The 22,297-nt window shown below is 36.3% G+C and overlaps 1 protein-coding gene across 25 annotated transcripts in view; it reads right to left on the minus strand.

Annotated features, from left to right (window-relative positions):
- Nucleotides 1-22,297, minus strand: part of Epb41 (erythrocyte membrane protein band 4.1) — a 189,661-nt gene that overhangs the window by 56,773 nt on the left and 110,591 nt on the right. For all 25 annotated transcript variants that reach the window (XM_087215023.1, XM_021263220.2, XM_087215028.1 and 22 more), the window contains 4 exons: nucleotides 12,659-12,746; nucleotides 10,044-10,196; nucleotides 5,068-5,165; nucleotides 4,034-4,206 (listed from right to left, as the gene is read on the minus strand). In XM_087215023.1, the coding sequence (XP_087071149.1) occupies nucleotides 4,034-4,206; nucleotides 5,068-5,165; nucleotides 10,044-10,196; nucleotides 12,659-12,746 (512 nt within the window). The remainder of the gene's footprint in view (nucleotides 1-4,033; nucleotides 4,207-5,067; nucleotides 5,166-10,043; nucleotides 10,197-12,658; nucleotides 12,747-22,297) is intronic.

Consider the following 22,297-nt stretch of genomic DNA (forward strand, 5'->3'; position numbering starts at 1 on the left):
GGATGAAGATCTAAGAAAGGGTAGGAGAAATAGTTCTATGGACGTGTTTCCAGTTTTTATACTGTGAAGATAGCACAGAGAAATAAAAGACATAAAATTACCCCCCCTCAAAAAAAACCCTGTCCTACTCAGTTTATATGCAATTCAGATACTTAAGATATATACGTAGAGCTCAGTGTGTTGGCACATATCTGTAATCTCAGCACTCTGGGAAGCTAACAGAGGAGGATCATGAGTTCAACCCCTGTCTGGACAACTCAATGAGTTGGAGAGACCTTGTCACTAAATAAAAAATTTCAAAAGTCTGGTGATGTAGCAGTGCTCAAGAGTGAAGGCCCTGGGTTCAAACCCCAATATCATTACCACCAAAAAAAGAAAAAAAAAAAAGCTTTCTCTAGTTCTAACTAGCTTTGTGATGTTAGGCAAGTGGCTTAAATTCTAAGGTTAGGTTGTAAGAACAATGAACATTAATGGATAACGGTTTCAAGAAATTAGAAAAAGAACAGCTCTGTCGAAGTGTAAAGGAAATAATAAAGATATTGTTGTGCCTGACCTGAGTGAGACCCTCTCAGCCAACATGCAACTCTCAACAAACAACAGAAAACCACTAAAGGGCCATGCTTTCCTCAGTAAACAGAACAGGTGGCCATAAAGAAAATTTAGGACAGGACATACAATCTCCCTGGCACCAAGAAATTCAGTATCATCTGCACACCTGAACTGACCATCCTGGAAACTTTGACCCCAAGCATTCTACCCAGATTCCCTAGGATTATAACCTCACCCCCAAACCATATAAAAACTTAATTTCTCCTCCAGCTGGGAGCTGACATCTTTCTTGATCTTAGCTTGCCTGTACCCTGGCAGAATAATCAGCTTTTATTGCTCACACACTGCCTGTGCCTAGGCGTTTTCTTGTCTGCTGTTTTGTTATAGATATAAAGTGATGTCAATTAAATTTTAAAATAATACAATAGGAAAAAACCAAAACCCAAAGTTGGTTCTTCGAAAGATTACTAAAATTAATAGATCTCTAGCAGGACTGTTCAAGAAAAAAAGGGAATTCAGCTTACCACTATCAAGAACACAAAAAGGTACATTGCCATAGGTCATACAGATATTAAAAAGATACCCAACTTTATGTCAATAAATTTGAAAATTTAGATAGAATAGACAATTTCTAGAAAAACACAACCTATCAAAATTTAATCAAGAACTAGTGCCCCTTCATAGTCCCTTATCTAATAATGACATCGAATCTGTAGGTATAGAACCCTCTCATGAGATGTCTAGAACCTCATGGTTTCATTGATGAATTCTTCTAAATATTATGGAAAAATAACACTACTCTTTCACAAACTCGTCAAGAGAACAAGAAAAGTGGGACTCCTTCCCAGTTTATTTTATGAGGCCACCATAAATTTGATGTTAAAACCTGACCACAACATTACAGGAAAGGTCTCTTTCTCTTGTGAAAATACAGTCATCTCTTGTATCCATGGAGGACTGGATCCAGTCTTTGCTGCACATATCAAAATCCAAGAGCTCAAAGTCTCTTAAATGATGTAGTATTTGCATATAACTTACACATATTCTTCCACAGACTTTAAATAATCTCTAGATTATTTATAATACCTAATACAATATAAATGTTATATTGATAGTTGTATTGTTTAGAGAATAATGACAAGGAAAAAAGTCTGTACATGTTCAATATACAGAAATTTTTTCAAATATTTCTATGAATGCCAAACCTGAGAATATGGAGAACTGACTACAGTTGCAAAACTCTTCAAATTAAAAAAAAAAAAAAAAAAAAGATTATGACCAAATTGGGTTTTCTCCAAGAAAGTTTACTTTGTTTAAAGACTGAAAGTCAATCACAGTAATCCACCATATAACATAAAAAGTAAAAAAAAAAAAAAAAAAAAATCGTATTATTATATAAGTAAAAAGCATTTGATAAAAGTCAACACTGGGCCAAGGATTTAGTTCAGTGGTGCCACACTTGCCTTGCAAGCACAAGGTCCTGAGTTTGCTCCCCAATATCAGAAAAAAAAAAGTCAACACTAACTCATTGTAAAAAAAAAAGAACAACATAGGAATAAAAGAAAACTCCCAGGTAGGCATGGTTGCACATGTTTATAATCCCAGAACTTTGAGAGACTGAAGCAGGAGGATTGCAAGTTTGGGCCCAGCCTGGGGAACTTAGCAAGATCTTGTCTGAGTTGAGGAGGTAGCTCAGTGTGAAGGCTCTGAGTTCAATCCCCAGTACTGCAAAAAATTAAAAAATGAAAGAAAGACACAGAGACAGGGGTTGGGGGTAAGAGGTGAGGAAGAGGAGGATAAGAAGGAAGAAGAGAAAGAAGAAGAAAGAAGAGAATAAGGAAAAGGAGGGAGAGAAAGAGGAAGAGGAGGAAGAGAAGGAGGTGAAGAGGAGAAAAGAGAAAAACTTCCATATTTGATAATGAGTAGCTACCCAAAACCTAGAGCAAGTATCATATTTAATGATGTAATAATGAAGCTTTCTCCCTGAAATTGAGAATGAGTCAAGGATCTAATTATTAACACTTTTCTGCAGCATTACATTGGATGTCCTAGCCAGCAGTGAAACAATTAAAGAAATTAAAAGTGAGTTGGGAAAGGAATATAAATATCATTATTTTTGGTTGATGTTGCATACATATAATTGTGTACCCAAAATAACTTACAGATAGGGCTAGGGGTATAGCTTAGTGGTAGAGTGTTTGTCTAGCATGCACAAGGACCTGGGTTCAATCTCTAGTACCACAAAAATAAATAAATAGCCCATAGATAAACCATTAAAATAAATAAGTATTTAGTAAGACCACCAAATACAAGGTCAAACTAGAATCAATTGTATTTCTTTGTAGCTAAGCAAAAAGAAAATATTTAAAAGATACCAATTAATATAACAAAAGCTTCCAAATACCTAACACTAAGCCTAATGAAAGATGCATAAATCATTCACGCTAAAACCCACAAAAACATTACTGAGATAAATTAGACAAGATCCAAATAAAAGGATGGAAAGACCATGTGTACAGATTGTACTGAATCGGACATCACAAAATAGATTTCCATCAGCCCACAAAGTTCTATAGGACAGAATGTATCTAGACTCATGTCAAGCTCATTCCTACCTTTAGGAACATTCATCTGGACTGCTCTTCCCAGGTTTTGGAATGGCATAATTCCCATAATTGTTATAATTCAGGTTTTAACTCAAATGAAGCTCTTCAGGGAAACCTAAATTTAGATTAGACTGCCCAATCTAAAATACCTCCTCAATCTTCCCTATTCTCAGATACTCTTTACCCCATTCCCCATTTTATTTTCTTCATAGCACTCTTCACTACCTGAAATTATTTTGTTTTGTTCTTTTCTCTCTCTACTCATAGAACAAAAACTTCATGGAGCTCCACATTTGTGTGTTCACAGCTGTATCTCCAGAAACTAGAACAATACCTGGCACATAGGAAATAGAAAATAAATTGTTGAACAGCCAAGTGCAGTAGCATATGCCTGTAATCCTAGCTATTGGTGGGGGATGGTGGTGAAGCAGGAGAATAGCCTGAGCAACTTAAGGAGACCTTGTCCCAAAATAAAAAATAAAAAGGGCCAGGGATGTAACTCAATGATAGAACATTTGCTCAGCATGCACTAAACTCCAGGTTTCAGCCCCAGCATTGCAGGGGGTGGGGGTTATTGAACAAAGTAAAAAATTAATTTATAATTCTAATTCTAGTGGTGTTTGATCCATTACTAGTCACCAGTGGAATCCTAGCTGAATCACTATTTTCTTTGAACATCAGTTCTCCTTTTTAAAAAGGTAGATTCCACTGAATTAGATAATTAGTAAGATCTCTTTCATTTTACCACTGAGATTCTTTGTGAATCTGAGAAAACTTGTTCTCCTACAGATAACTATACTTCCTTTATCTCTGCAATGAATTACAATTCAATTCAAATACAATTCAATTACAATAAATCATTAATGTTCAATACAAACCTCCATCGAGGCTCCGGGATGCCCGTTTGCTTGCTGTACGTTCAAAGTGTGGGGCAGGCCTGTCAATCAGAGCACTAGCTTGCCTGGTCTGAGCTTGAGTCCGGCCACTGTATCGAAATTTGGATCCCAGAGCGAGAAATTTGCTTTTGGGAATGGTGTCTGTAGATGTCAGTCTGGGGAAGAAAATTAATAGTCATATAATTAATATGTATATGCAATTATCTCATTCTGAGACTGTAAAGTTAAAAATAAAACCAAGAATGAAAAATGTTTCACAATTTTCATGGTTTAACTATGGTTACTAAAAGATTTTTCAATCAAGCAATCATTATTTTAGTTCTATGTCATATGTAAAAACAACTATAAGGGCTGGGGATTTACCTCAGTGGTTCCGCTGCCTGCCTCGAAAGTGCAAGGACCTGAGTTCAATCCCTGGTACCAAAAAAAAATAAAACCTCCAACTTTGGGCCAGGGATTTAGCTCAGTGGTTTCATCGCCTGCTGCGCAAGCGCAAGGACCCGAGTTCAATCCCCGGTATTCCGCGCACCCCCCCCCCCCAAAAAAGAAAATAACTATAATTTAGTTGGTCCCTATATTAATAATATCATCTTATATTTCTGTAGGTAGTATCTTTTGGTTTTCAAAATGCTTTTTTAGTACTGCAACATTTTCACTACATCCCTGTAATGTTTCCACCATTTTATAGATATAGGAAATTGAACTCCCAAAGTTAAAAGACTGAGCAGTAACAAAGTTCAAATCCAGGTCTGATTTTAGCTAGTTAGGCCAATCATAGACCACCTAATAAACAAAGATTCTTATTCCTCACATCTCTCCTTCCACCATACACGGGAAGCGGCTTTCAGAATGGTGAGGCACGCTTTTCAGCCCAACTGGGGAGACTAAATTTTGTCTTAAGATGATCCAACATGAGCTAAATAAAAGTGCCAGTCACATGAAGAAAATTTCAAAGTAGACTTAAAATAGAAACATGCATAATTTGTCCTTGAATAATATTTAAATGAGAATAATACCTGAAAAATGTGTGATGCTCTACACAGACTTTCCATAATTTCTTAGCTGCTCGGTAACTGGGAAGTTTAAATCCAATGGTACTTTCATACTGTTCTTGCTAAAAACACACAAATAAATAAAAACACACAAATAAAGTATTATTTGACCATAGTGATAAAATACCACAGAGATATGTTTCCACCAACAAAGTTATTGTAAATATAGTGACTGTTACCAATTTAAGGACAAAGTATCATTTGAAAAGTTTTCCATATTTATATACAATGAAGTCCCACTCTGCCATAGAAAAGGATAAACTTAAGTCATTCATAGGTAAATGGATGCATCTTGAAACCACAATATTAAATGAAATAAATCAGACACATAAGCTTAAATATCATATGGTCTCTCTTATATGAGGAACCCAAGATATAAATAAAGAACAAAATAAAAGATAATAAGAAGCAGAAACATCTTTTTTCAAATGAGAAGGGAAACAAGAGACAGAAGGAGGGGGAAGGAGGGAAAGAGGATTTTAAAAAAAGAATTGGAACAAAGTAGAGACAGAGCTTTTGCAAATGGGAAGGGGACCAAGAGATAGAAGGAGCAGGGAGGAAGAGGAGGAGCAGGGCATGAAAAAGAATTAAGATGTGTTATGTACATGTGCCGACTCCCCGCAAGGAATGTAATCATTGTGTACTACAAACATGTACTAATAAAAATAAAAATTTAAAAAGAAAAGTTTTCCTCTTTACCAAAAGAAATATATTCACTGGAAGTGGTGTTTTCTAAAGCAAGAGAGCCACGAAATGCATCTTACATTGTTTGTTTATGCTTTTTTAGTGGGGGTATGTATGTGGTACTGGGGACTGAAACCAGGACATTTAAACTGAGCCATATTCCCCAGCCTTTTAAATTTTCTATTTTTTATTTTATTTTTTGGTACCGGGCATTGAACACGGGTCCTTGCGCTTGCGAGGGAGGTGGTGGAACCACTGAGCTAAATTCCCAGCCCTCACATTTTTTATTTTGAGACAGGGTCTTGCTAAATTGCCCAGGCTGGCCTCAAACTTTTGATCTTCCTGCCTCAGCCTCCCAGAGTGCTGAGATTATAGGCGTGCACCATCATGCTTAACTATGTATTACATTTTTGTTTAGAAAACATAAGTACACTGGGCATTTTTCTGAGATATAATTAAGCCACTTTTTGATTGTCTAGATACTGCTTTTCCTTAGTCATTATCTGTATTTGGGACATAAATTACTCATTGATCAGGGAATTAGACATTAAGAAATTCCTCTAGGGCCAGGAATTTAGCTCAGTGGTTTCACCGCCTGCTGCACAAGCACAAGGACCCGAGTTTGATCTCTGATACCAAAAAAAAAAAAGAAGGAAAGAAAAAAAGAAATTCCTCCAATCAATATTATTATGCAATTTTTAATAGAAGCTGAAATTTTGGTTCAAATTAGATTCTTCTTTTAAAAATTAATTTTTAGAATTGGCAAATGATCTAGGTATCTTCCCCAAAGAGTTAAAGACATAATACTACAGTGATACATATATATCCATGTTTATAGCAGCATAATTCATAACAGCTAAAACTGAGAAGAGGCCTATATGTCAACAGATGAATGGATAAAGAAAATGTGGTATTTATACACAATGGAATACTTCTCTGCCATAAAGAAGAATTAACTTGAGAAATCTGTAGAAAAATAGATGTACCTCGAAACCATAATGTTAAAAGAAATAAATTAGACACACAAACAAATATCACATGGTTTCTCTTATATGAGAAATCAAAAATATAAAGAGCAAAATAAAAGGTTATGGGAAATAGGGAGATAGGTCTGCAAGTGGGAAGGAGGTCAAGAGCAGGAGGGAGGGTGTGGGAGGAGAAGAGGGGGATTAAAAGGAATTAAAAAGGAACTGAGTTGCGTTATGTACATCTACGGACTCCCCATGAGAAATGTAATCATTATAAACTGCAAGTATGTACTAATAAAAAATTAAAACTGAAAAAAAATTTAAAAAGAATTAGCAAATGAAAACTGTATGTTCATTATGTTTAGGCATGTTGTTTGGAAGTATGCATACAATGTACAGCTAAATCAAGCTAATTCAGATATTAAGTACATCATTTTTTTGTGATGAGAATACTTAAAGTTTACTCTTAGTGTATTTTTTTGTGAGGGAGCCTTTGTCCTGGGGATTTAACCAAGGGCTTCATGCATGCTAGGCATCCCTTAGCAATTTTCAAGGATACAGTATAATACACTGTTAACTATAGTCATCACGTTGCACTATAAGTCTCTTGAACTTATTTGCCAAATTCTTGAATAATTAAATATTTTCTCTTCTTTTGCTTTGTCATTCATTTGTCTAGACACCTCTTTTTTTTTTTTGGTACCAGGGATCAAACTCAGGTCCTTGTGCTTGAGCAGCAGGCAGCAAAACCACTGAGCTAAATCCCTGGCCCCTAGATACATCTTTGCCTGAAGCAAATTGAATCCTTCCAGCCATACTAAAACCACCACCCTGTTTTGTCTCTTGCCTTTTTGTTTCTTCCTTAAGCATAGTTTATAAGATGGAGAATGACATTTGTTTTGAGTGCCTATTATTGTGGATACCACTATATTATATGAAATTATCTGTATTTTTATATACCAAGAAACTAAGGTCAGAGAACTCAAGTGCTCAATCTCACAGCTATGAAATAGCAAAACTATAATGTCACCTTCTCCACTGTAAATCATCTACTGTAGTCATAATACTCCACTTCTCAGAGTCCTGTTCCTGATTGCTTTCTTAACTAAGGATGCTACTTTTTAGTATATTTAAATAGTTAACACTTGTAAAGACTAAAGATTTCCCATGATCATATTTATTAATATTTGTATATATATTATTGTGTTCTCACATTAAGACATAAGACTGTTCAGAGACATGATGCTTTTTACTCACTGTTATATTTTTAGCCCCTAGAATAATGACTGACACAAAGAAAGCAGTCAATAAATACTTGCTGGTGGAACGACTCTTGGATTTGAAACTTTGAGGGAAGACACTGATGCTCTTTGTGAGGCACAGGTCAATAGTTATGATATAGGTTTGGGGATATAGCTCCCAGAAAGCTGGGAGAGCTCTTGCCTAGCATGTGCAAGGCCCTGGATTTGATCCCCAGCACAAAAAGGAAAAAAATGTACAAAGTAAATACATCGATGATAATCTCCACCCAAGATTTTTATTTTTCAGAGAGAACACGCACAAAGTTTTATCGGGAGTATTTACAAGGGCAAGTAGAAGGAAGGGAAGTCATACAGGGAATTGTGGGAGGTGGGGTTGTGGATACATGTGAACAGGGAATGACCCCTATACCACCCCAAACCAGGATGGGGCATGGCTGGGGCCCAGTAACAACAGTGGGGGTCTGAGTCCTTTGGCTAGGCTCTCAAGGGTTATAGATGTTGATTACTCTGAGGGGAGATGAGGAGGGAAAGGGCTCCCCCAATACTTCCTCCCAGGGTTAAGGCCTCCCCAGGCCTCCAAGCTCAAGGTCTCTTTAGCTAGGGGAGAAGGTACAGGAAAAGGCAGGAAGAATATCCCCCCTTCTCTAGTGTCCCCCCTTCCCCAGCATAGGCTGTGGCAGGGGCAGTACAATGACATTCCAGTCACAAGAAGAGTCTTCCCTACTCCTCTAATGCCACCACACTGGCAAGAAGGAAGGGCCTGAGGGGCCAGCGGCAGCAAGACTGGCCCACCACACCTTATTGTTTTAGAGAGAATATTGTCCTTTTTTTTTTTTTTTCGGTACTGGGGATCAAACTTGGGTCCTTGCATTTGTGAAGCAGGCAGCGAAACCACTGAGCTAAATCACCAGCCCATAGAGAATATTGTCTTTATAGACACGAACACTGAATCCTGGGAAAAGTAGGTGAGGGGCCCTGCTATCTGAAGGCCAGCTTTATCCCCAGTATCGACCCAGTTGCCACTTCGGTGCCCCCAAAAAAGTCCTCTCTCTGGAGATAGGTGGGGAAAGAAACTGGGTCAGCTTCCCACTTTCCTAGGATAGGAAGGAGCAATACATTCATCCCACCCGATTTTAAAGTTGCACATCCAAAATTTCCAGATTGAAGTAGTGAGCCGTTTTTCACCAGCAGATGGTGGTATATACACAAAAAAGACACCTTACATTAGTACAGTTCTTTTCTGTTTAGAGCTTTCACAGCTGTCTTCATATTTGATCTTCAAGTCAACAGGAATGAAGGAGGTAGCATTACCCTTCTTGAATGACAAGGAATCTTAGCCTTAGATTTGTCCAGAGTCTTTTGTTTAGTAAGTGGCAGACAGCTTTTTAAAAAATATTTTAATTCCTATTTAAACAATTTTCTGTTGTACCATGACAGCTCTTTAGTATAAAAGTTAAAATTTCTAGCATTAGTATATTCTAAAATTTGACCACCAACCAATAACTGAGTGATCTGGTACAATGTTGAACATAATATTTTACTTAAATTCTAGAACTTATGCATGAGGCCCTGGATTCAATCCACCCTCCATTAAATCTGGAGCTTGACCCTAGAACACATTCTCAGTAACCTGTGTATACAAATAAATTTTAATTATAGAAAGTAAGGGTTTGGTAGCACAAAACATGAGTAATTTAACCCCAAAAGTAATTTTTAAATCTCATACAACTCAATTAAATTTTTTTTCCATTAATTTTTCTGCCTGGAATAAACAAGAAACAAGTTTATCAATCCAGGTTTCACTTTTGATGATGCTCTATTTACTTACAGGCAGAGAAACATCCAGAAGATCAGTAATAAGAAAGAAAAGAAGCATTACAAGACCGATCCATTTAGAAAACAAACTTATTAGCCTCTAAATATTTAGCTATAGAGAGACCTCTTAGATGACATAACAAGGAAAATGGGAACGAGATGTGCTTTAAACATTGTATTTGGTTTGGGAGGAAAGAAATGAATTCCGTACCTCTCCAGGCCGGATCTTGATGAAAAAGCTGCTACGTTTATAAGAAATCTTCAGTACTTTGGGCCAAGGAAAACGGTTAATTCTCAACTTATCTTTGTAAACCAAAAGGCCACTAGAGCAGACACCTAGGATGATATCCACTCCCTCCAAGTCCTAAAAAAGAAATAATCAGCATTTCAGTCTTTAGTGCTCAGCATATTGTTGATGATTATTAGATAATTTGAAGGCATTAACAACCAAAAACAGTTTCAAAGCAAATGATGAAAAACAAAGCTTAACCTAACCATCATAATGCCAAGGCTTATGTATGCTACCAAATACACATGCACAATTAGAATTCTATTTTTAATGATAAAGTGGTAATTCCTTCAGATATGAAGTTAAGAACTGACTGCATTCCTATATAAACTCAACATAAGAGAATCTCAGATTCTTAAGATAATGTTAAGTATATTAAATTATAATTATTATCACTGAGCCTAGAAGAAAAATGAAGGCAAAATGAAGCCATATTTACATGTCCCTAAAGAAATTTAAAAAATATTAACCATTTGTATCATTTAAGGAAAATAAATTTCACCTGAGGTACCTCTACCAATGACTGTTTAGCTAAATAATTAAAACCTACAGTTGGATGCTTCTTGACTACTCTTTTTCCTAAAATGATTACAGAAAAAAATATTAGTGCCTATTGACATTATATGCAAATATAACAAAGATGCAGAAATTATATACAGCTTCAATTCAATGACTATGTAATTTAAAATTTACCAGAAGATACCCTCTTAAATTTTTAAAGCCTGTGGGTAGGACTACATCTCTCTCTCTCTCTCTTTTTTTTATTAGAGCAACAATCTGCTTTACAACTTTTGGGAAAGGAACATGCTGACTCTATCCATTCCTGATTGACACCAGACTCCAGCAGGAAACAGAAGTAAAATCTAACAATTTCAGCTCTGGACATACATCTGACCTAATATACTGATATGACTACCATCTACTTTAGAGATTCATAGCAGTTACAGTACCCCGCCTAAAAACAATCCAAAGCAACATCTTAAAGAAAATTCATGAACATGCATGGAAATTTTATTAGAATTAATAGAACTTAAGGAAGAAACAGATATTCAGGCTGGGGAAGTCCTGAAAGGTCATTCTAGTCCAATCATAGACCAGATGCTTGAATGTCCTTTTCTAAATTCCAATCCAAGTGATTATTCTGCCTACTCTGGAATACCTGCAGGGAGCTCAGTACCCTGAGGTAGCCCACTCCATCTTTGAAAAGCTCTGCTAGACAATTTGTCAAATTGAGCTGAACAACATATTTCCCTATAGTTTCTATTTTACTACTTCTAGGTTTACATCTTGGAGCCATGGTAAAATCTCTGCTTCGCATACTATTCTTTTAAATACATCTTCCTAGAACTTTCTTATTTGTGGACTAAGTACCCTTTAACTGTGTCTCACTGGATATGGTTTTGACTCTCATCATGCACACTAGTTAACTTGCTCTGAATGAACTCCCAATTACCCCCTTGAGTCCTTTTCCTCACAATCTCTTCAATATTCCCAGACAATATACTAACTGAAGAGGAAAGAAACCAAGGAACTTGCCTTAAGTATTCACTGTGTTAGGCTGTGTTAGGCAGAACTAAGACTTAAAGCACCTATAATCCCAGTATTCGGGAGGCTGAGGCAGAAACATTGCAAGTTTGAGTCCTACCTAGAAAACTTAGGGAAATTGTCTCAAAATAAAAAATAAAAAAGGCTGGGGATGTAGTAGCCCAGTGTGGAAGTCCCTGGGTTCAATTCTGAGTACTGAGGAAAAAAATAAAAATGACCAAATTTCCAATATTCTAACCTACTAGTTTTCAAATGAACCACTGTAATTCATTCAGTATACACCAAAATCACACTTGGAGAACTTGTTAAAACAGATTGCTGAGCTCCACCCCAGCTTCTGATTCAGTGTGGGAAGGGCACTGAACTGTGCTTTCTAACAAGTTGCTAGGTAATGCTAAATGCTGCTGACCACATTTTGAGAACCATTACTCTGGGCCAATGGTTCTCAGATTTAAGCAGGTATTAAAATCATTTAGGATTGTCATTAAATCTGGAAATGCTAGCGCCTCTCCTCCAAAGTAGGTCTGTAAATCTGGGAGGAGCTCAGGAATTTGTAAGTTTTGTTTTTGTTTTTGTTTTTGTTTTTTGGTACTGGAGATCGAACTTGGGTCCCTGCACTTTCAAGGCAGGTGGCAGAAAGGAATTTGTAAGTTTAATAGACACCCCAGGTGATTTTGACATAGGTGATACTAGCAATGAAATATGCCTTGCTGTCAATCTATATTTTTTAATGTAACTGCAATCTAGAAAAATATAATTTCTTTTTCTCTGGCTGTTACATCTTTTGATCTTCACAGAAACTTGGTGTGAAACTTTATTCTAGTGATAGAATTGCTCAGGGACAATTCAGTTGATACACTTAAAATTCTAACAAGAATTACTATTTTTTAAGTGTTTTTAAATACCCCAGATAAATGTTGATAAGAAATATGCCACAAGTGTGATATACACGTAACAGATCTGTGCCATATAATGCATAAAGTTATCATTACCTTTGCTTTATGAAGATCAACTCCATACATAGACAACTTTTTGGCATTCTCCAGAAATTCCAAGTCAGCCTGAGCTGGAGTCATAGACCTTAGATATAATAAAAATTAAAAAACAGTGTCATAGTATCAACATTTATAGTAATAACAAGTGTATATTTGTTCCACTTTATGTAAACATATATATATTCACTCATATGTACATAAAATATATTTCATAGTTTCAAATATATTTCATAGTCCCAGAGATTAGGGAATCTTATCACCAATAGTGTCTAATTAAAATATGCCTAAGAAAAAGACATCTTGAGTAAACAAAAATTCACCAAAAAAGCTATCAAGCTTTTTTCAAAGCTATTTTTCAATCCTACTAAACAATTTCCTTAAAGCTATATAAGGTCATCCATCATCAGTTCTCTCTTCAGTGTTTTTTTCTACATCATACATAATTCATCCCACTAATTTTCTGCCAGAGAGATGACCAAATTAAATCCTCAGGGGGCATGGTGCAATTTACAAGATCCTCTTAGCTGCCTTTTCCTCTCTACATCCCTGAATTGAGTTATTGTGGAAGGTAGCTGACATTACTTAAGTAGGACTCTTAATGGGGTCAAGTTTGATGAAAAGAAAATTTCTGGTAACAGATGGTGTTCTGCTCACTGATCTATACAAAATAAATTGGTTAATAGGAGCACACAGATAATGAGATTGCTTTCTGTTATTAAGACATCTTCATTACTAGGCATATAATGAATTAGATTTGTTTGAAAACAATCAGTCTTGCTGTCTAAACATTCACTGTGACAGTCTTTCTTTTTCCTTTAGAAGTTTCCTCCTTTATGAGAAGTGCTCACAAGCTGTTATGTTGAGCTTTCAGGACAAAGACATCACTCCTAATGCTGCACAATTCAGACTAATCAAGTATAACTTCATAGTAACAACACAGGCGCATCCCCAGAGAAAAACCATGGAAATCCTAGTTTCCCATAAGACTGCCTCAAGCCATAGAGAGCAGCAGGGGTCTCTTCATTTAACAAGGAAAAATCTCCCCAAACCCATCTGTCTTTACCCTCATTAAAAAAACCAAAGGATTCCTTGGAACGACCACTACCAAAACAAAAAAAAAACGTCAGGAGAGAGACTGCAGATTTAATAATGCAGCTTCCCTAAATAAACTTCTTTTCCACAACAGCATCACACCTGAATTCTATTTACTAGTGGACCTGAATTTGAAGACAAAAAAAAAAAAAAGAAGGGAATGGGAAAATTAACCCACATTCAAGTCAATTAAAAGAAAGTTCTGTAGTTGTATTTTTTTTCCCACTCAACTGATAAACCTTTACTTTTCTAGTTAACATTACTACCAGTTATTTTTATAATTTTGTTGTTGCTATTATCAATGGAATTAATTTTAGAATTTTAAAGTTGGAATGGAACTTGATCACAGAGTTCAAAATTTTCATTTTCCTGGTAAAGAAATAGGCCTGGAGGGATCACATGATCACAGCAGGTTAGGATCTTAGTTTGAAGCATCAGGCTTAAGTCAGGTCTCAAGTTACACACTAGGGTCCTTGAATCCTGGCTCTTGCACTTAGAGGAGGAGGGAGACAAGTGTCTTTCTCAAGTTCCTTTAATGAAGTAAGACTCACATCTACTCTAAAATACCAGGACTGCCAATCCCTTTCTTTTTCTTTCTTTCTTTTTTATTTTTTTAAATTTTTGCTAAATAAAAGAATGTGACTATTAGGATCAAATAAGATAATGGTTAAAAAACTGCTTTGTAAACTGTACTATACACTGTAAGAGTACTGTCCAGAATTTATTCAGTATCACCTAAAAATTTACTACTTGTAAGCACTGCAGCTTACAAAAGTACCTAAACAGGGCGCTCTTGCTTATTACAGAGAGAAGTTAGTGCACTGTTTTCCTGTTTTTATTATTTCAAGCAAATGGGGTCAAAAGAACCATTTGGTGAATTACAGTGTTATATGACAGCCTTTTAATAATGTTTGCTGCATCTCTTAATTAAGGATTGTGATCTCAAATAATTAGGTGTGAGGCAATTGACAAGCTTATATACCTCCCCAGGGCCCATAACAGAAAGGGAATTAATGTTAAAACTTGATTTACTAGTATTAACTTAAAAAGTTAAGTTCAGATTCAACATTCTTGTCTTGGCAAAAGATTCACTTATATAGGTTATCATCTATTTATTTGTCTGAGAAGCAGGGTGGTATGTGATTTTACTTTTCAATGCAAGTAAAATACTTTTGCCTCAGCAGATGTTTCTTTGGATTGGCTAAAACACCACATTGTTGGACCCAATTACATTTTCCATTTGGTTTTCTGCTTATGAGGGTTGTCAATCCTTCTAAAAAAGAGCAAGTAAATTTCAGGATGACAGACTTCTAAATTTTCATGGAGATCTATTATTGTTCAATTTCTGTCGCGTAACTAGCAGAACATCAATTAGGCCACATCCATCTGTCCTTTGAGATTGTTCCATTTATTTAAGTTCTGTTAAGTTCTAAGAGTAGTTCTCTAAACCCAGACTCATATTCACTGTTTGTAAAATTTTTCAGATAAAATTAAAGGTTAGAGGCTTACTAGAAGTAACATACCAAAAGTCACACAGTTAAAAAGGAATAGAATCTGAATTCCATGGGAGACAGGCCGACTCCAAAGCCAGTTATTTTAACTATGTGTCCTATTCGCCTAACTCAGTGGTTTTCAAACTCTTTTGGTTTTTGGACCTCTTGCTATGTATATAGTCCAAGCTGGCCTTGAACTCTAGCTGGCCTCAGACTTGTAACAATCTTCCTGCCTCAACCTTCTGAGTGCTGGCATTATAGGTGCCACCACACCTGGCAGAACCTCTTTACTGTCTTAATTATTGAGGACTCCAAATTATTTTTCTTGGTTGGTTGTTTGTTTGGTTTTGTGGGGGTTTTTTGGTACCGGGGATCAAACTCAGGTCCTTCCGCTTTCGAGGCATGTGCTGGAACCACTGAGCTAAATCCCTGGCCCTGTTCTGTTTGTTGGGGTTTTTTTTGGTATCGGGGATCGAACTCAGGTCCTTGCGCTTGCGCAGCAGGCGGTGAAACCACTGAGCTAAATCCCCGGCCTCTGTTCTGTTTTTTGAGACAGCATCTCACTATGTAGTTCAGGCTAGCCTTGAACTCACTATGTAGTACTGGCTGGCTTCAAACTCAGGGTGATCCTCCTGCCTCAGCCTCCCAAGTGCTAAGATTATAGGCGTGTGCCACCATGCCCAGCTTTTTCGGTTGTTTTTTTTATTTCTTGTGGTACTAGAAATTGAACCTAGGACCTTGTATATGGTAGGCAAGTGCTCTACCACTATCCTACACACTCAACCCAAAAGTATTTTTCTTTATGTGGGTTATAGTATCAGTATTTACTATAATAGAAAATTTTAATCTAAGAAAAATTTAAAATATGTATTAAATCTCTAAAGAATAAAAATAATAAATTCATTATTTTTTAACATAAACATATGACAGAACAATGAAGGACTGAGAATTTAAGTTTTCTTTGATACTACACTAAAACTCATACATAGCAGTTTCTTAAAGATTAGCTACAATGTGAAATCTGAAAACATCAATGAACTTTTTGTGTTGTTATATCAAAATGTATTGTTTTGAATGAGTCTTTTTATGCACAAGTGATTTCATAATATCATATATTCCATCTGAAAAATGAGTTCACTGACTTAAATCTTCCAAATATTAACACATTTCGTTACACAATTGTTTTATTTATTTATTTTTTGGTACCGGGGATCGAACTCAGGACCTTGTGCTTTCAAGGCAGGCGGTGGAATCACTGAGCTAAATCCCCGGCCCTACAATAGTTATTTTTAAAATGACATTAATTAAAAATCACATTCACCTGAACAGAAAACTCCTTACGTGAAAACTGTCAAGATCACATTGCAGGGACCAAGAGATGGAGGGAGAGGGGAGGAAAGGGAGGGAAAGGAGATGAAAAAAGCATGTGGTGCAGCTGGTATTTAGCCCAGTGGTGCCGCCACCTGCCTTGTAAGCGCAAGATCCAGAGTTTGATCTCCGGTACAAAAAAAAAAATTAAAATGTGTTCTGTACATGTACCAATTCCCCATGAGGAATATAATCATTATGTACTAATAAAAAATAGCTGAGGAAACAAAAGATCGTGTTGGCATAAACAAGTTTTCCAAATTATATATATATAAAATTTATATAAGGTGCAAGGACCCGAGTTTGATCCCTAGTACAAAAATAAATAAATAAATAAAACTAAAATTTATATATATATATTTTATATATTTTTTCTTTTCTTTCTTTTGTTTTGGAACCAGGATCGAACTCATGACCTTGCACTTGCAAGGCAGGCATGGTGCCACTGAGCTAAATCCAGGGCCCCTCTTTTTTTTTTTTTAAAAAGACCCAGGGTCTCCCTATGCTGCCCAGGCTGGCTTCAAAATCCTAAACTCATGCAATCCTACTTCTACTGTTAGAGTCACTGGGACTACAGGTGTGCATTACCATGCCAGGCTAAAATTCTAATTTTTACTTGAAAGACTGAAATTTGTCACTAGCAACAAATATTGTTAGCTTTTATTTTTTTTCAAAATAGTACTGGCTCTTTGATGCATTATATACATGTACCAATTTCCCATGAGGAATAAAATCATGATATACTGTAAACATTTTCTAATAGAAAAGTATTGGCTCATTTCATCTTTGAGAAAATGAATGCCAAATAACCAAGTCTGAATAGTCAGTTTGTCAGTTGTTTTTTCAAGAAAAAAATGTTATATTAAAAAGATAGCAAATTAATTTTTAAAAAGATGGCTAATTCAGCTCATAATTCAATCACACAAGTGATTTTCCTCAACTATTATATTTCACTATACAGTAGAAATGCTTTATGGGTAGTTCTCATTTAATCACAGAATATTAAGTTGAAATACATTCAAGATTTAATAAAATTAACACTTTTTACTGTTTTACTAAGATTAAATGAAATGGTATTTATTTTTTTACACACGATACATGCATGAGCACAGTATTGGGGACTGAACCCAAGGCTTCACACATGCTAGGCAATTGCTCTACCACTGAGCTATATCCTTAGCCCTTTTTTAAAAATTATATTTTCAGACAAGATCTTGTTAAATTTCCCAGGCTGGTCTCCCACTTACCTCAGCCTCCTGAATAGCTGAGAGTATAGGCATGTGCCACCATACCGGTTTATTTTTTTTTAACTGTATTGCATGTTGGTAAAGAATATAATGACTAGTAGTACAGTTTGGTGCAATTACCTTGATTTGTGCTGCACCAATGTCAATATAGTGAAAAAGACAGGCATCATAGTATTATTATAAATATAATTTGGACCTTGTAGAACCTTGAAAGGATCTTGAAAACCACCAGGGTCTGTAGACCACCCTTTGGGAACTGTTGGCCTAACTTAAAGTATGGTTATAATAATTAAATGTAATACTGTGTATAAAGTGCTTACCAGGATTTGGATCATAATAACATGTATAATAATTAGCTACTTGTAGTTATTATGATTATGTAACAATGCCATAAAGAATAAAAATATTGGATGAAAATTAGACTAGATGAAGCCCTTCCAAACCTAACATTGTATTATGACCAAATAACCATTAAAAAATTATCAGAGGTAGATTTAAAGTATTAATCATAATCTAATACCACTATTTTCTGCTGTTCAGCTTTACAGCACCAGTAAAATATTTTCTCTTACCATTTTACTGTTTAAAGAGTATACTAATAATTATTTTAAATTATTAGAAAATAAAAAGAATATTCTCCAATTATAACATCTAACCTGTCAAATTATTTTAATTCTTTTCTTCCCCCCCCCATTAACTTTATTGGTACATTTTAGTTATACAATACAGTTACATTCATCATTGGGATCTTGTACCATTACATGAGTCTCTTGGTTCTTATTTTTTTCCCCTTCCCTTGCCCTCCCTTCACCCCCTCCACCCTTCTCTATTTGCAAAGACCTTGTTTCCATTTTTTTCCTCTTATATATTTTCCCTTTCCTTTTTTCCCTTCCCCTACCCCTCCCAATTCCCGTTCTTTTAGACCTTTTCTTCCTGTTATACGATATCAGTTATACATTTTTAAAATTACAATATTAAGATCTAGGAGACATTACCACAGATTTTACAGAATTTAAAAGGATATAGAAAGCATATTACAAAAATCTGTTTTGAAATAAATTTGACAACTTCTAAGAAGTAACTTAGAAAACAAATTAATGAAACTAACTCTGGAGGAAATATAACAATTGAATAGCACCTATTAAAGAAAGTATATTCCTAGCTTGAAAACCTACCTATATGACAACAGCAGGCTCATAAACATTTTAACTGATAAATTATATCCAACAATTAAAGCAGAAAAAAGAAGGAACACTTCTCCCCTCATTTTAGGAACTCAACATTGTGCTAATCCTAAAATTGGATAAAGATAACAGAAGAAAAAAGTATGAACATAGATAGAAATTTGTTTAACAAAACCAACTATTAGAAGTCAGATCTGGCAGGATGTAGAAAGTGGTTTTCTTATAAGGATGGCAGTGTTGGTTCAGCATTGGAAGATCCACCCCCAAAAGTCATCATTTTAACAGAGGAAAGGAAAAAGCCATATGATCCTGTCACTAGTTGGAGAAAAAGTATGGGACTAAATTCTACAGCTGTTCATGGCAAAAGCTATCAGGAGACTAGAAGTAGAACAGAAACTTCTCAACAAATTAAAGACATGTACTCCATACTTCCAGCGAGAACGCCGTGTATGAATGGAGAAGATACAATGCTTTCTCCTTAAGGTGGGGAACAAGGGCAGATATGCTTGCTCTTTATCTGTCCATTAAACTTTGAAACCTAGTCCCCACCAAAATAGTCTGGCAATAAAATGACACAACTAGGATAGGACTGTCGCGCCAGAAGCAAAATCTTTATATGTAGATGAAATGATCATCTACAGAGAAAATACTAAGAAATCTCTAGGAGCCCCTAGAACTTGTACTTGAATTTAGCAGGATTAGAAAACACAAGGTATATATAAAAATTCAGGTCTGTGTATACTTGCTATAAATGAAGACCTGGATATTGAAATTTAAAAGTTATGTAGGAGTACAAAGGACCTAGAAAAGCCAAAGACAAAAACAAAAACAGTGTTGGAAGATGTTTAGCACCCAATTTTAAGACTTCTTCTAAAGCTACAGTAATCAAGGCAGTGTTGGTGTAAGGAAAGACATATAGATCATTTGAATAAAACAGAGACTCTAGAAATAGAACCACACATATATGGTACACTGAGTTTTGTACAATTATTTAACATTAGCATTTTATAGAATAGAAACTCAATTCAAGAGCTGAGGAAGAGATAGTGTTTTCAGCAAACGGCACTAGAACACCTGGTATCCGTATATAAAAAATTAACATCAACCCTTTTTTTCCATACATGAAAATAACTTGAAGGGATCTATGAACCTAAATAAGAAAGCCTAAAAGTATAAAACTTTAAGAAGAAATTATAAGGGAAAATATTTATGAATTCAGGGTAGGCAAGAACTTCCTAGGATACAAAAAACATGATGTATAAAAGAAAAAAATTGATAAATGAGATTCCATCAAAATTTAGAACTTTAAATGACATCATTAAAATGAAAAGTAGTCCTTAAACAGACCATATTTACAATGCATATAACCTATAACCAGAATATATAAAGAATTCTTAGAGCTCATTAATAGACAACCCAATTAAAATGTAGACATAAGAAGATGATAAATAGCCAGTGTAGCACAAGGAATGGTGTGCAACTCTAGAATTAGAAAAATACTAATCAGTACAATAGTAAGACTGAATTATACACTCATTAGGGAGATGAAGTCAAAAGTTTTAAAAGCCTTGTCATGACTTTTTCTTTTTGTTGGATTCTCCCCCTTTGCCTTTAATTTGTCAAACCCAGTGGATTCATTCTGCTGGGTTTCCTGGGGTTGTGATCCTCATTGTCTTTTCCTAGGGTATTGTCTAAAATTTTTTGGAGTGCCGGTTTGGTGTTTATGAAGTTCCTGAGGTGCTCTTTATCATGAAAGTATCTTATTTCTCCATCAATTTTGAAAGATAGTTTTGCAGGGTACAACAATCTGGGTTGCAGGCTGTTTTCCTTTAGGGCTTGAAATACATCACTCCATGATCTTCTTGCCTTGAGGGTTTGCATTGAGAAGTCTGCTGTGATTCTGATGGGCTTTCCTTTGTATGTGACTTGTTTCTTTTCTCTCACTGCTTGTAGAATTTTATTCTTCTGTTGGATTTCTGGAATCCTAACTATTATATGCCTATGTGTAGATTTTTTTTGATTAAGGCTAGCTGGAGTCCTATATGCCTCACTTATCTGTATGTCAAGTTCTTTTCCCCTCCTTGGGAAGTTTTCTGCCATCACTTCTATGAACAGTTTTTTTATGTCATCTGCACTCTCTCCTCTTTCTTCCTTGACTCCAATCAGTCTTATGTTATTCTTCTTTGCATTGTCTAGCAGCTGCTGCATTGATTTCTCGTGTTCCCTTACAATTTTAAAGCAATTTTTCTTTTCCTCCTCACTAATTGCAATCTTATCTTCTATATGTGAAATTCTATCCTCACATTGGTTCATTCTGCTGCGCAGACTTTCGATGGAGTTTTTAATCTCTTGGAAATCTGTTTGTATCTGTTTTATGGATTCCATTTGTTTCCTATGTTGGGATTCCATCATATTCCTCAGATCCTCTATTTTTTTATCTGTGTCCTCTCTAGATTTATTAATCATATCTTGCACCATGAGCAAAATCTTTGCTGTTATCTGAGTAATTATTTCTGATTTCATTTTTCCCAGATCCTCTTTTGTTGGCAGTTCAGAGAGTCCAGGTGGTTGAGTATCAGATTGTTCCACCTCGTTTCCCTTTGGGGTTGCTGTAGGTGATCCAGAAGTCTGTTTTTGAGGCTTATGTGTCTTCTCATTTCCACGGGGGGTGGGGGTGCTTCTGGCACCCACGGGGCTCACCTTCTGTGCCCTAGGAGCTTGGGATGGTAGTGGGGGAGCTTCCTTCCGGGTGCTGGGACTGGCTCACCCTCTCTGCCCTAGGAGCCTGGGATGGAGGCGGGGAGCTTCCTTCCAGGTGCTGGGACCTGCTGAGCTTCACTGTCCTAGGAGCCTGGGTTGGAGGCGGGGAGCTTCCTTCTAGGTGCTGGGACCTGCTGAGCTTCACTGCCCTAGGAGCCTGGGATGGCGGTGGGGGAGCTTCCTTCCGGGTGCTGGGACCAGCTCACCCTCTCTGCCCTATGTGAATATCATAAATCTATAATTATTATTCCTCTGGGGGCATCATCTCAGTCCTGGACCTCGCTGTGGATTTGTTGGTCATCGCTGGTGAGGTGGGTCACTCAGGTGCATCTGGCTCAGACCTCTCAGTGGGGGTGCTATCCCTGGTCTCAGAGATGGTGGTGGTTCCACCAGTGTGACCCATGATCACATGTTCCAGGAGGGCAGCCACAAGGTTTCATCCTTATCACCAGTGTCCCTCGTCCAAGTCTGGAAATTGTCCTGGGAGATGTG

The sequence above is a fragment of the Heterocephalus glaber genome, unplaced genomic scaffold, assembly GCF_053883595.1.
Source record: "Heterocephalus glaber isolate CG9 unplaced genomic scaffold, H.glaber_assembly_v1.0 deba00001452, whole genome shotgun sequence".
Classification (NCBI taxonomy): Eukaryota; Metazoa; Chordata; class Mammalia; order Rodentia; family Bathyergidae; genus Heterocephalus; species Heterocephalus glaber.